Raw genomic sequence first — 14,111 nt, forward strand, 5'->3', positions numbered from 1 at the left:
GAGCAAAGGCAGCATGCTATCAACATTAAAATCTACTGCATATGGCTCTTGTGTGCACAACTGCTCAATGCGATTACCTTAACTTAATTTATTGTACCAAATAAAACTTTATGTTTACAGAGAGTTTATAAGGCCAACTGGTACTGACTGACTACAGTCAGAAGAACTTATTGGAAGACAGCACAGTGGCTCAGTTGCATTGTCTCTATCTCTCAGCTCCAACGTTCAGTCCTGACTTCTATTCCAGTCATTGTTTGGATTTTGCATGTTCTCCCTGTGTCTGCATAGGTCTTCTCTCAGCACTGCTTTACTACTCTAAAACTGTCCATATATATGTGTTGCCTTTATCTTTGCCACTGTAAGCACTGGTCACAGTTGAAAAGGGTACCTGGTATAGCCCACTTACCTGGTTAACAAATGATAAATACTAAACAGTTTTTTTTTTCTGTAGGTACAGCTCTAGTGTTTGAATTTGTATTTGTTGTTCAATTTAATATTTTGTTAACCATGTAAGCCCACTAGTCAAAAGTTGTCCTTTTCAGGAGTGACTAAGGTGCAGCATTTGGTTAAATGACTTACTCATACTGACACTTTTTAAGAAGAGGTCAAAACAGACTCAAACTCACGGCTGAAGGATAAAGCTTGTAAGCAGCTGAATAACGTTAATCCTCTAGGCTTAAGCTCCACTTAGTGACTTGCAATGCAGTAGCCCATTCTCCAGTGTAAAACATGTCTGTCATTTCATTTAAGGGTTACACCTCTTATCAGAAAGTTTTCAAGACTGCTGTTTCTTCAAGCTGAACTAGAGAATTACAGTGTTAGTGATGTAACTAACTCAGAATGATATATCACTTCAGTTGCATTACTGACACACCATGAAGTGTTTTATCTTATTTCAGATTTCCATCCATTTCATAGTTCCATACTATACTTTACATACTTCTTTAGAGTATGTTACCCCAAAATAATTTTTGTAAAATTTGTGCATTCATTTTCATCATTACTGTTGAACTGCCTGTTAGTTATTTTCTCCATACTGCTTTCACGTTTTGCTCCTTCTGTAATCATGCCCTAAACCTCTTCCAGAAATGACTGATAAATGTGTTTGCTTCAGTCAAGAAATCTCAGGTAAGTAAAAAAAGGCAATATTTTCAAAGTTATTGCTATCCCCCACCTTGTTTTCTTCTGTTCTGCCCTTTGTCTTTAAAATCTTGATGGTGTTGTCTGGGGTATCACTGATTTCTTTACTGCTGCTTATGTATTTCCAGGAGAACCGCAGGGCAGAGAGAGCAGAGCAGCAGAGGGTCCGTGCTGAAAAGGAGAGGGACCGACAAAACAGGCTGGCTGTAAGCTATTTGCAGTTATCGACAGGAATGAGTTGAGCATGAACTAGTACCAATGTACAGCTAGCATAAAGATGCATTATAATTTTAAACTAACAAACATGGTTTGTGACACTGCTGGAAACTTTAGAAAACTAAGTTCTCACATAAAGAAAATAACTCCTTTTGGTTGTTTTTGCTTTTGTTGGCACTTGCTATTTGTTGTTTGGCTGATTGATTGTTATGCTACTGTTTTTACTGGATCTGCTGTGTTGTAGTCTTCCCTGAGATCAGTGACAGATGCCACCCAAAACTGCCTCTCTTTTTGCAGCCAGATGGACTGCAGGGAAGGATGTTAACAATTCACTGTTAAGCATCAGCTAACACTCATTAAAGATTAAGCTGAAACTATTCATGTATGGAACGAACTATGTTACATTTCAAGTTGCAACTGGGCCAGGCTGCAAAGGTGAGCAGTGTTGCTGGAATCTAAAGAAAACAGAGATAGATATCATCTCATTTCCTGTTAGTCATCATAAATTATATTAAAAGATTTGCTTTCTGAATCTAACAATGTTTTCATTATACTCAGTTAAACCAGGACAAGATCTTAACAAGCGTATTTACTAAGGGCCTGTTCCATTAATGTATTTGGCATTGCTTTATTACATTCCATGCAAGATGCTGTAGACTTGATATACTGGGGGCGGACAGTGAGTCAGGAATATTGTTTAAGCTGAAATTGGGGAGGAGGGACAATAATTGGAAGGCTCCTGCAACAATACAGTGCATCAGTTTTACAAGAGGCAATTGATATGGTAGAGCTGACCTTCTTACATAATCTTCTATCATGGTATAAAAGTTATGTTCGGTCTTTAGATACTACAAGTCATTATTTTATACACTTTATAAGAAAGTTACAGTGACTAATTCACACATTTCCAACTAGTTTTACAATGCAAGGAGTCAACACAGTTTGTCTTGTAGCACAGGTGCAAGCAATCCCAAGTTGTCTTGCAGCACAGGTCGAAGGCAAACACAGGTTGTGTTGTAGCACAGGTCGAAGGCAAAACCAGGTTGTCTTGCAGCACAGGTGCAAGCAAACCCAGGTTGTCTTGCAGCACAGGTGCAAGCAAACCCAGGTTGTCTTGCAGCACATGTGCAAGGCAAACGCACGTTGTCTTGCAGCACAGGTGCAAGGCAAACACAGGTTGTCTTGCAGCACAGGTGCAAGGCAAACACAGGTTGTTTTGCAGCACAGGTGCAAGGCAAACACAGGTTGTCTTGCAGCACAGGTACTGGAGGACCTGGGCATTGGAGGATGGGCTTAGTATTATTAACTTGAGATATTGACAGAATAAGAGAATGCGAGTTCATATATATATATATATATATATATATATATATATATATATATATATATATATATACATTCTCTAAATTAAAAGAAGTCTGTAACTCTAATTATTGTCATTATTTATTAATTGTTATTCAACGGCTTACTATCACATAGTCGATCACACTTTGTACAATCGACATATGTGCAAAATTTATTTAGCAAAACCGTAAATGCGATTGCCACAATGTTGAACCTTACAATAGCGAGCATTCGCTGTTGCAAGGTTTGACATTGTGGTGCAGATTGCACTATAGTGGGGATCGGGAAATGTATCCTTTCCCTCACTGTAGTGCAATCCTGGAGCTTGTATATATAAGTAGGGGGTGTGTGGGGTGCAGGGGGGCTTGCCCCCTGCAAAAAAGTGTTTTTTAATGTTGAGCAGAAGGGAGCATTTCAGTAAAGTTGACATTTTCGACTTTCGACTTTCCTGAAATGTTTACTTCAACATTTTTTGTGTTCAGTGTTCTGATTTCCGAACATGTTAGTTGGACATCTTAACACTCAAACACAGTGGATTCAACTATGTGATAGTAAACCGTTATTCAACACCTTTTCCCCAAAAGTCACTATTTTTAGGAGGATTAAGAGGGACAGGGCTAAAATTTGAGTCAAAATCAGTGGCATCCCTGAAAATCAAGGACAGTTGAGAGGTATGGACTCAAGTTATGGTTAGGCTATCCTCAAATGCATGAGTTGCTGGTGCAATAAACAGCAGCAACTAAGCAATAATAGCTTTGACATACACATGGACATGACATGACATGCAAAGTCATTGAACGGATGCCAGATGGCACCTACATATTTTAAGACATGCTCAGTAGCTAATAGAAAAAAATATGTAGAAGGCAAAGAGCAACTCTCAAGGCTGGCCACGTCTCTTGTAAAACACTAGATGAACCTTTCTTTCTTTTTTCACTAGACTTTTCATATTTTCTCTATATTGCTAGTATGAGAATCAGTCAAACATAACATATAAGAAGAGGTTGCAACTCTGGAGGCTTACTGTAATAAGGAATTTCCCATTACTTCTGAAGCACAAAAGCTGTGCAAATTACTATATTGACAGATAGGTACAGGGAAACAACCTGCTGCAAGAAGAGTACATGTAGATTCTCATGAAAACTGATAGCCAACAATCAAGATCTCTTCCAAGTTGGTGTCACCTTGCTGTATATTCCACCAATATAAATTGATCCACAGATGCAACTGTGGCAAACAAATTCATAAAGTGATGGATTAAAATAAAAAGTGTATTAACAGATAAGCAAACATAGTTAAGCACAATACAGTCCCATATGTGCGCTTTTGTCCTAATACAAAATTGGACTTCATCAGAACATTATGTAAAAATTTAATCCCCTTATTTAAATAATTGAACAATGATCATGTGCTTAAAAAAATGCCCTATAGGCTCTTACCATAGAATCCTACTATTAATTAAACCAATAAATACACCTTAATGGTATTTAAAGGAACATGCATTGAAAATACAAATTCAAAACTGGAATTGCTGTCTAAAAATTATAATCAAAATGATAAACTGTTGTTTACAAATTGCAAAAAAAAAAAAAAAAACAGGTACTGTTAATATATATTGGAAAGGATACGTTTATTATGACCTCAAAATTAATATAAAAGCGTTAAAAAATTTATCATAGTGTGAATAAATAAGAAAAAACTGTACAATGTTACTATTCTGTTCTATTACTCATTAAAAGCTTTTTGTTTGAGTATGGATACAACCAGAATCACACCATTTATACCAGGGGGTATTGTGACATTCAACTGGAGTTGCCAATGGACCGCTCGAAATTCAATTCTAGTTTCCCAAGCTCCTCCCTGGGATTTCATGGTATGGTCACCAATATACCAGAACTAAATTGCCTAAAATTAGTACAAGTGATAGAATGTTTAAATAATGCACTATTAGTGTTGTTCTTATCCATATCGTAACAATGTTCATATATTATTTTTTGAAGAAATCTCTCTGTTTTACCAACATAAAATGTTGGGCATGATTTACATTTTGCTAACTACATCGCACCCTTACTGTTACAATTCCCATATTTGAGTAATATTTTATGTTGGTTGAGGTTTTCTAACTGAATCTCATTTTCTTCTAAAATATATCTTCAGTGACCACTTCTACCACATTTCCTAGTACCTCCCAAATGGTATTGTAATGAACCATTGTTATGTCAACCATGTCTTTCCCGACATTATCTAAGGTCTTATACATAAAATAGGGTGATTGCCCAAACAACCTGTATAATGTCATTGGCTCTAAATATGGTCCAGTTTTTGCCAGACCACATTCTTAACTTTTTCAATACCTTTACTGTAAGGAAGGACCAAGGCTCTCTCAAATTTGTTCTGATTTAATAATCCCGTTCCACTTACTATACTATTATCAGTATTTTGCTTTCGAATTCCATCAAGACCTACCCCTAACAAAAGTTTATACCTTTCTCTCCATCTGTTAATAACCTCCATCTTGATTTTTCTCACTAGGAATGGAGTATAACCCTTCACCCTAAAGATGTCTTCCAGAATAGCTGCCTCATTAATAAATCTATATTTGTTAAATGTCATACATGTTATCTTGATAAACTGACCCCTCATTGGATTGTTGTTGTAATGGATGGATGGTAACTATCATAATGCAAATTTATGCAATTATTTATGTATTCAAAATGGTGTTAGTAGGTAAACTTTAAAAAAATGGTGGTATTATTAATAAAATCCATGAATTCTGATATTTCTGTAACAGAGCCATTCCAAATAATAAAAAATATCATCCAAGAAACTTAGGCATAATTTAGAACTGGAATAAAATTTTGAAGAAAATAAATACTTAACCTTCCATGCCCACATTACTAAATTTGCACAACAAGGGGCACAGGGACAGCTCATTGCTATGCCCTTTAATTCTTTATAGGTTTATCCTTCATGCTAGATAAAGTTGTTTGATAAAACCAGGTCCACCTAGTTTACTACAAAATAAGTGTCAAAGTCACTTAATGACTTTGCTTCATTTAAAGAATCACTAAACAGTTCCAAACCTTCATTTCTACTGATACAGGAAAACAAATCAATTACATAAATAGTTAAAAAATAAAAAATATCATTCCAAATATCTTTGGTAATCCAAGTCAAGAAATCCCATGAGTCTCTTAAGATATGAGTGATTTGTTGTAAAAATGACTTTAATGCTTTATCTATGTAAACCCCCAATTGGTAAGTGTTGGAACCTCATGCTGACACTATTAATCATAATGGGGTTTATATACACCTTTATGAACCTTTGGTATACCAAATATCAAGGGTATAAATGGAGACTCATTAACCAAAAAGTCTTAGTTATATGTCATTGCAAATAACAATCTTCTAAGTATAGGTCTATTTTCCTATAGGCAATATTTATTTCTTTCCATGATACCATAATATATTTATCACCATCTTGTAGTAATTCAAATACTGGTCCCATATAGTCAATAGTATCAGCAATTACAACTCACCCCCCTATCCGTTTTCATGATCCTAATATCTTTGTTAGCTGTGAGGTTGTCTAATATCTCTCTTTCTTTAATGTCAAGGTTCTGTAACCCCTTGTAATTGGATTTTGAAAAATGTTTTTGAATATTTGTCTCACAGGCTTTCTCAAAGGCTTGTACTATGGGGTGTGCCAGAGGGTTGTAAATACTTTTCTTTTTAATGGAATTATCAGTAACAGTTTCCTGTCCATTGAACTGGACTGCTAAATTTAATTTCCTACTAAAAACTTTTAATTCCATTAAAGTATCCACCAAGTCCATAGATTTACTTGGAATGAATATAAAACCTTTTGTAAAAAAGACTGAAATGGCTTAAATCAATTTTAATTGAACTACAGTTAAAAATCTTAAAATGTTTAAATGATAGCAAAATCCCTCCATATTCGGATTTTATTCTATTTCCTATTTCATTTAAAAGAAATACCACTCACTTTCCCCTCCTGCCTTTCGGTTTTGCTTGTACATTCATATTTTGATTCATTGTACTCATGTGTATGTAATAGTCCAAGGAAGTTTGTCAAGGGGCTCCCCCGTCCCACTGTGGTTGGAGAAGCCCACTCTTATACCTCCTGAGTGATGAATATTCTAAACAGTCCGGTGAGTACCTGGTATTATATCCTTCAACACATACCAGAGTCCTAATAGAATTAAAATCCCTGTTGGCTGTATATTCAATAAAAACATTGGGAATATCTTCTATGGATGTGGAATGCTGTCCTACCCTGTTTACGTACTTATTCTTACTACAGAATTCATGAACTTTAAAATTAGTGGGTTGGTAGGCTACGTTTGTCATATTCCTGTGCATGCTTTTCCAATTTCTTTTTCTTTCTTTTTTTCTTTAATCTTTTTACCTGTTTATCAATATTACAAAAAATATAATCATATTTTCTTTTATACAATGAAAACAGTAAATCCTGTTGTATAAAATCGTGCAGTCTATTAGCTTCTTGTGTTAAATTCTTTATCGACTGTTCATTGTGTTTTATCAGAACCTCTAATAATTCAAGTCCCTATCTATTAACAGTGAAACTAATTCATTAAAAAGTTCCTTGTCTGCTCAATTTGGAAATGTATTGTACCTGAGTCCTTTTGGAGCCCTCCTATTGTGTATACATTCTTAAAAAAAAGTATTGTCATGTTGCAACCTTTTAATTTTCAGAAGTTTTTTCTACAGAAGTAAAATATTGCTCTCAACAGTTTGTCCATAATTGATATTGTTGTGGGGACCTGATCAAAACAGCATACATGGTTTGGTTAACCAGTCATTGAAATTAAACAAAGTTTTCATTCAATGTAACCCATTATTGTAATCCACTCTAAGAATGTCCCCATGACAAAATGCATTCATCACACTGTCCCCAACCAGTAAAGAAGCTGATTCAACATTTCATTCACGGTTACCCCCAGAGTGGTTTTTCTAACCATATGTAGCCAATTCACTGGTTCTTGTCAGTGGGTTAGGTTGGGAAATAACATTCTTCAGATGCGACTGTAACAATTGAGTTAATAGTGTTAGTAACTCTAATTACTTGGTTAATTCACCTAGAGCATTGGAACTGTTTCCAATGAGCTGTGAAACCACTCTGCCACTAAACCGTAAGTCTAAGAAACTGGAAATAGGATCACTCAGTTTCTCATTTTCTACGGTAACACCTCCACTGACCAGTCTAAATTCCAGACTACAACACAAGCCAAAGGACTGGTAAAAAGAGTTAAAAAACAACTGATAACCAACAATCAGGAACTCTTTCAAGTTGGTGTCACTTCACTGTATATTCCACCAATAAAAATTGATCCACAGGTGCATCTGTGGCAAACAAATCCGTAAACCTATGTGTTAAAATAACAAGTTTATTAACAAACAGATAGGCAAGTATAGTTAAGCATGGTGCAGTCCCAAACATGCACTTTCAACCTAATACAAAATTGGACTTCATCAGAACATTACATAAAAATGTAATCCCCTTATTTAAGGATTGTTTCGAATCCTGTATATACAGGAATCCAACCTTTTCAAATGTATATTTGCATTATGATAGTTACCATCCCCCCATTACAAGAAAAGTCTAATGAGAGGTCAGTTTATCAGATAGCATATATGACATCTAACAAATATAGATTTATTAATGAGGCAGCTATTCTGGAAGACATGTTTAGGGCGAAGATTCATCCCTAATCCCTAGTATGAAAAATCAAGATGGAAGTTATTAACAGATGGGGAGAAAGGTATAAGCTTTTGTTAGGGGTAAGTCTTGATGGAATTTGAAAACAAAATACTGATAATGATATGGTACTTAGAATGAGATTAGTAAATCAGAACAAATTTGAGAGAGCCTTGGTCCTTCCTTACAGTAAAGGTATTGAAAAAGTTAAGAACGTGGTCCATCAACAGTGGACAATATTTAGAACCAATGACACATAATACAGTTTGTTTGGGGAATCACCCTCTTTTATGTATAAAACCTTAGATAATTTTAAAGACATTCAGGAAAGACATGGTCGACGTAACAATTGTTCATTAAAACACCCTTTGAGAGGTACTAGGAAATGTGGCAGATGTTGTCAATGATTATATATTTTAGAAGAAAAGGAGATTCAGTTAGAAAACATCAATTGACATAAAATATTACTGAAATATGTGAATTACAATAGTGTGTGATATATTTAGCAAAATGTATATCACACCCAGCATTTTATGTTGGTAAAACAGAGAGAGCTCTTCAAAAATAATATATGAAAGTTGTTATGATATGGATAAGCATAACACTAATAGTGCATTATTTAAAAATTCCATCACTTGTACTAATTTTTGTCAATTTAATTTTGGTATATTGGAGACCATACCACAAAATCCCAGGGGAGGAGCATGGGAAACTAGAACTGCATTTTGAGAGGTCCACTGACAGCTCTGGTTCAATGCCATAATACCCCCTCGTATAAATAATATGATTTTGGTTGTGCCTATATTCAAACAAAAAGCTCTTAATGGGTAATAAATTAGTACAGGGATAGTAACTTGTACAGTTTTTTCTTAGTTATTCACACTATGATGAATTTTTAATGTTTTTATACTATTTTAAGGGCATAATAAATGCATCCTTTCCAATATATATTAACAGTACCAGTCATTTTTAACCATTTGTAAACAACAGTTTATTATTTTACAATAATTATTTTTTAGACAGTAATTCCAGTTTTGGATTTGTATTTTCATTGCAAGTTCCTTTAAATACCATTAAGTTGTATTGATTTGTTTAATTAATGGTAGGAGCCTATAGGGCATTTTTAATCACATGATTATTGTCCAATTATTTAAATAAGGGGATTACATTTTTATGTGATTATAGGACCATAGGATCATAGGAGATTACTAGGCTATCAACCCGGAGGTCATTTTAAGCCTAGCCATTTCAACCCAATGTAATACCATAAAAGTACTAGTCTGTCCTCAAGAATGCATTTAGTGATGACTGCCCATGTCCAGAAGGGTTGTGGGTTGTGTGGTAAGAATTTATGGTCCCCATCCACTTGCCCAGGTTCCTCTTGAACAATGTCATAGAGGTGCTCTGTTTCACATGAATTGGTAGTCTGTTCCAATGATGTGGCAGTCACTGGGAGATAAATTTGTCCCTCCAGCATTTCCTATTTAAGTCAAAGGCCATATTTAAGTCCATGGAATGGGTAGCCGTAGACCCATTTGATTTCTGGATGTACAGTAAGTTCATTAGGTTTGGGTCTTGGGTTGCTCTGTAGGGCAGGCATAAGTCTCCCCTAAGAAGTCTATACAATACGGAGTATAGTGACAGGGACTTTAGTTGGTCTGTGTAAGGCAAATGCTGGATGCCCTTGATCTTCTTTGTTAGAAACCTCTGAAGTCTCTCTAATTGTTGCAGGTGCTTAGCATGGTACATACCAAACTGGGCATTATACTCAATTATAGGCCAGATAAATGCTGAGTATTGGGGGGTTATAACTTCTTTTGTTCTTGAATTGATGCCTTTACTAATCAAGTGAGCTATGTGGAAGGCTTTTCTTACAACGGTAGACACATGTTGGTCAAAGTTAAGGTCATGGTCAACCTGTGATCCCAGGTCCCTTACCACTTCATGGGTACTAAGGGTATTGTCACTGATTTGATATTGTGAAGGGGCATTGTTTGTGCCAAAGGGAATTATGAGGCATTTCTTAGCATTCAGTTTCAGACTATGACTAATACACCAATCGTTGGTCTGTGTGAGACCCTCCTGGAGTATACTGACATAATTTGGGGATTCAGTGATTGCACCTAGTTTGTAGTCATCTGAAAACCTTGTCAGCCACAACCCTTTAGTTTTAACATGAACTTCTGAGAAGTATATACCAAACAATAGGGGGCCCAGTACTAACCCCTGTGGCACTCTGCTGGTAACAGGTCTGCTGGTTGATGCGGAGTCACCCACTTTGACAGTGTGCGTCTGGTTTGTGAGCCAGTTGGTAACCCATCTTACAATGAAGGGGTTTACATTCGGTTTGCTAAGTTTATCAGTAATGCCCAAATGTGGGATTGTGTTGAAAGCCTTTGTCAAGTCGGGGTAAGCTGTGTGCACAGATTTGACCTCATCAATGGCCTTGGTCACACTTTCAAAGAAATCTACCAACTTTAATAGGCAGGAGCTGTCCTTCATGAAGTAAAATTGGGTAGGATCCAGGATTTGGAGGTCACTTTGTTTTTATTTATGAGGTCCACAATGATATTTTCCATGGCCTTACAGATGAGGCTGGTCAGGCTTATGGGTCTGTAATTCCCCAGGTCTGTTGCTAGGCCACCTCTGTGGAGGGAAATAACTGTAGCTGTTCTCCATTCCACAGGAACAAAGCTTGTGATTAGGCTATGATTAAAAAGGTTACTTAGTGGTGATGCTAGTTCATGTTTTAACCTGTTTAAAAGACAGCTTGGGATGTCATCTGGTCCCATAGTAGCCCTGTTCATTGCCTTGGACAGGGCTTTGAGTACCTGCTCTTCAGATATGTAGGGTGGAGAGAAGTTTGGGATAGGTAGGTTTCTTAGTTCTGATGAAGCACAATTTTATATTAGGACAATAGCGCATGCTGGGACTGTACTGTGCTTAACTACATTTGCTTGTTTGTCAATGAACTTGTTACTTTAACCTGTCAGTTTATGAATTTCTTTGCCACAGATACACCTGTGGATAACTTTATATTGGTGGAATATACACTGAGGTGACACCAACTTGGAAGAGTTCTTGATTGTTGGTTATCGTTTTTTAAACTCTTTTTACCAGTCCTTTGTCTTGTGTTCATAGATTCTCATGAAGCAATAAGTGTAAGCTGGCTAGGCTCAAAACAATTTAGGCCAACAGAGACCTTTGAGGAAATATGGCACTCAATATCCAAGAGATATCCAAAACAGGTTACATGCATACCTTAGGGTGAAATGAGAAACAAGACCTGACAAATCCAATATACAAACAGAAAAATAAGCAGTCCAGGACATAACCTTGCATTGTTCTTTGAGAATCTTCTACTAGCAAAAATAAGATGAAGAAATTTTGACACCTGCAGCCTTTTATTTTGATGTTGCCACGCATATACTTCCTATAATGCTTACATGCAAGAACAATAATCTTTTCATGACATTTGGCATATGAAAACATGATTTCTGTCTAAACAGTAACAAACTGCAGATGTTTTAGCATATCTTTCTCTGAATAGTTTTTGTGACTTTAACTTAAGACCTAAGTTAATTTATTCACATATTCATAATAAAGTGTTTTCCCAATAGGAAGAAAAGATGCGCAAGGAGGAAGAGGAGGCCAAGAAACGGGCAGAAGATGATGCAAAAAAGAAGAAAGTATTATCTAACATGGGCGCTCACTTTGGTGGCTATCTGGCTAAGGTATGATGCTTCATATAACTCTTCTCATCTGACATGTAAACTGACCTGAGCAAAGATCCTAAGTGAAATTAAAACTGTAAAAATTAACTTCATCATCTTGGTATCAGAAACCAAAATATCTCTGATCCCTATGTTCGACCACAATATGTGGTGTGTCATTAACACTGCAACAGTAGTATCTACTAAACGATAGCTACATCTGGCAGTGCCGGCAAATGTACATTTCTGAAATTATTTTTTAAATGTGGATAGGGAAAGACTACTGTTCATGGTGTCTCTTACGCTTCCTGTCTGTGTCTGTAGCTGCATGGATGCTGTTTCTTCATTCCACAATGTGTTGTCATTGGTGCTGATCCATGTTTAATGAAATTTACTTGAAATCTTTTCCTTCGTTATAGTGCCCCAACTCTACCCAGCATGAATCCCTGTTCACACTAATTATGTATGTAGAATCCAGTCATTATTAAAGTTTTCTTCCTTTTGTCTAATCCCTGATTTCTGTATGAATTAACACAGCTGGTCAGAATTATGTCTGTAGTGTATAATCCCTCCCAATTCGACCTCCTTGGAGGTTAACAGCTGCATAACTGAAGGTCACATGATAGGCACAAGTTATTTAAAAAGACTATGCAGACATCTGTGATTAAGCTTTCTGCCCAAATACTGCAAAAGGCATCACAGTATTTCTCTGCAGCATGCAATTTGTGTGTGCATCTGTCTGTCTCTCTGTATTCAGTGGTTCTAAATACATAAGTATGGGCCTTTCTTTAGTTACGAGACACAGGCACTGCGGTGTTCGATGTTAGTGGTAAAATCATTTTATTTTAGACACAATGCCACTTACCAATAGAAATAGTAAACAGATGACTTGTATCAATGCTGTCTTAACTTTTTCCTTGTACTTCTCAACCAGAAGTCTAGAATCTAGCCTAAAAATGGTTACATTTACTAAGATATATTATCTGATAGCTGTAAAAGGAGACAAAGACTAAATAATCTGCTGCATTCATCCAGAAAGTTTGCATTCTGCAATAATTAATCAATATATAAGCCCACCACTGAAAATCCTGATTCCATCTTTCATTGTCAGGCACTAATCATATACGTCACAAATCCTAGGTATTCTGCAGCTCGTTGCTATTCTGGGAAAACTGCTTTGTTTTGTTATTTTTTTTTCCCATTGTGATATATATTATGATACTTACATCACGGTATTAATTACACAATTAAATGCTGTTATTGTGAATTTTGATCCTATGATTATTAATGATTAGTTGATCATAGTTTTTCTTTATTCATATCAGTTTTTCTTACCAAAAAAGTGAACTGGTTATATTCTGCTTTGAGGTAACAGGTTAAATAAGACAAACAGAAACCTGCCATCAATGAACTGTGTTAGATTCTCAGCATCAGTATAACAAATGACACCATGAGACCTGAGATAATGCCTCCTCTTTTTCAGGAATTGCTACCTATATCATTTTCACCTACCTGTCCCCCCAAAAGAAGTTGCTAGCCTCGATTTATGTATTTGAGAATGTTGTGGATTAGTAATGCAGTGATAGCAGCATGTTCATCATACTGACAGACTGACCTCAGCAGCAAGCTAAAGCCATCTAAGGACCAGCTGATGAAGAGAGAGTTAACATCTGGAAAAGCATTAATTCTTTTTTTAAAGGAAATGTGATGTGTTTGTTGTTATAATGGAAGTGTGTGTGTGTGTGTGTGTTGAACTAAAATGGCAATGACAAACTGCAATGTACTCAGTTAAAACATATGTAGTCTGTGATACATGATCATAGACATGAAGGTATCATGAAAAATGTGCTTCTTCTGCTGTTTAAAAGGCTAATGGTTTATTATTACACAGCATGGTTTCTCTGTCTTTACACTGGTAACCTATTCACAATATTAGACCCTGAAAGGGTGGGGGTAGG

General features: G+C 36.0%; 1 protein-coding gene across 6 annotated transcripts in view; it reads left to right on the forward strand.

Annotated features, from left to right (window-relative positions):
- TNNT1 (troponin T1, slow skeletal type) overlaps nt 1-14,111 on the forward strand; it is a 392,580-nt gene that overhangs the window by 301,113 nt on the left and 77,356 nt on the right. For all 6 annotated transcript variants that reach the window (XM_044059733.1, XM_044059735.1, XM_044059737.1 and 3 more), the window contains 2 exons: nt 1,269-1,346; nt 12,061-12,174. In XM_044059733.1, the coding sequence (XP_043915668.1) occupies nt 1,269-1,346; nt 12,061-12,174 (192 nt within the window). The remainder of the gene's footprint in view (nt 1-1,268; nt 1,347-12,060; nt 12,175-14,111) is intronic.

The sequence above is a fragment of the Protopterus annectens genome, chromosome 17.part0 (assembly GCF_019279795.1).
Source record: "Protopterus annectens isolate FY-2018-M chromosome 17.part0, PAN1.0, whole genome shotgun sequence".
In the NCBI taxonomy this organism is placed as follows: domain Eukaryota; kingdom Metazoa; phylum Chordata; order Ceratodontiformes; family Protopteridae; genus Protopterus; species Protopterus annectens.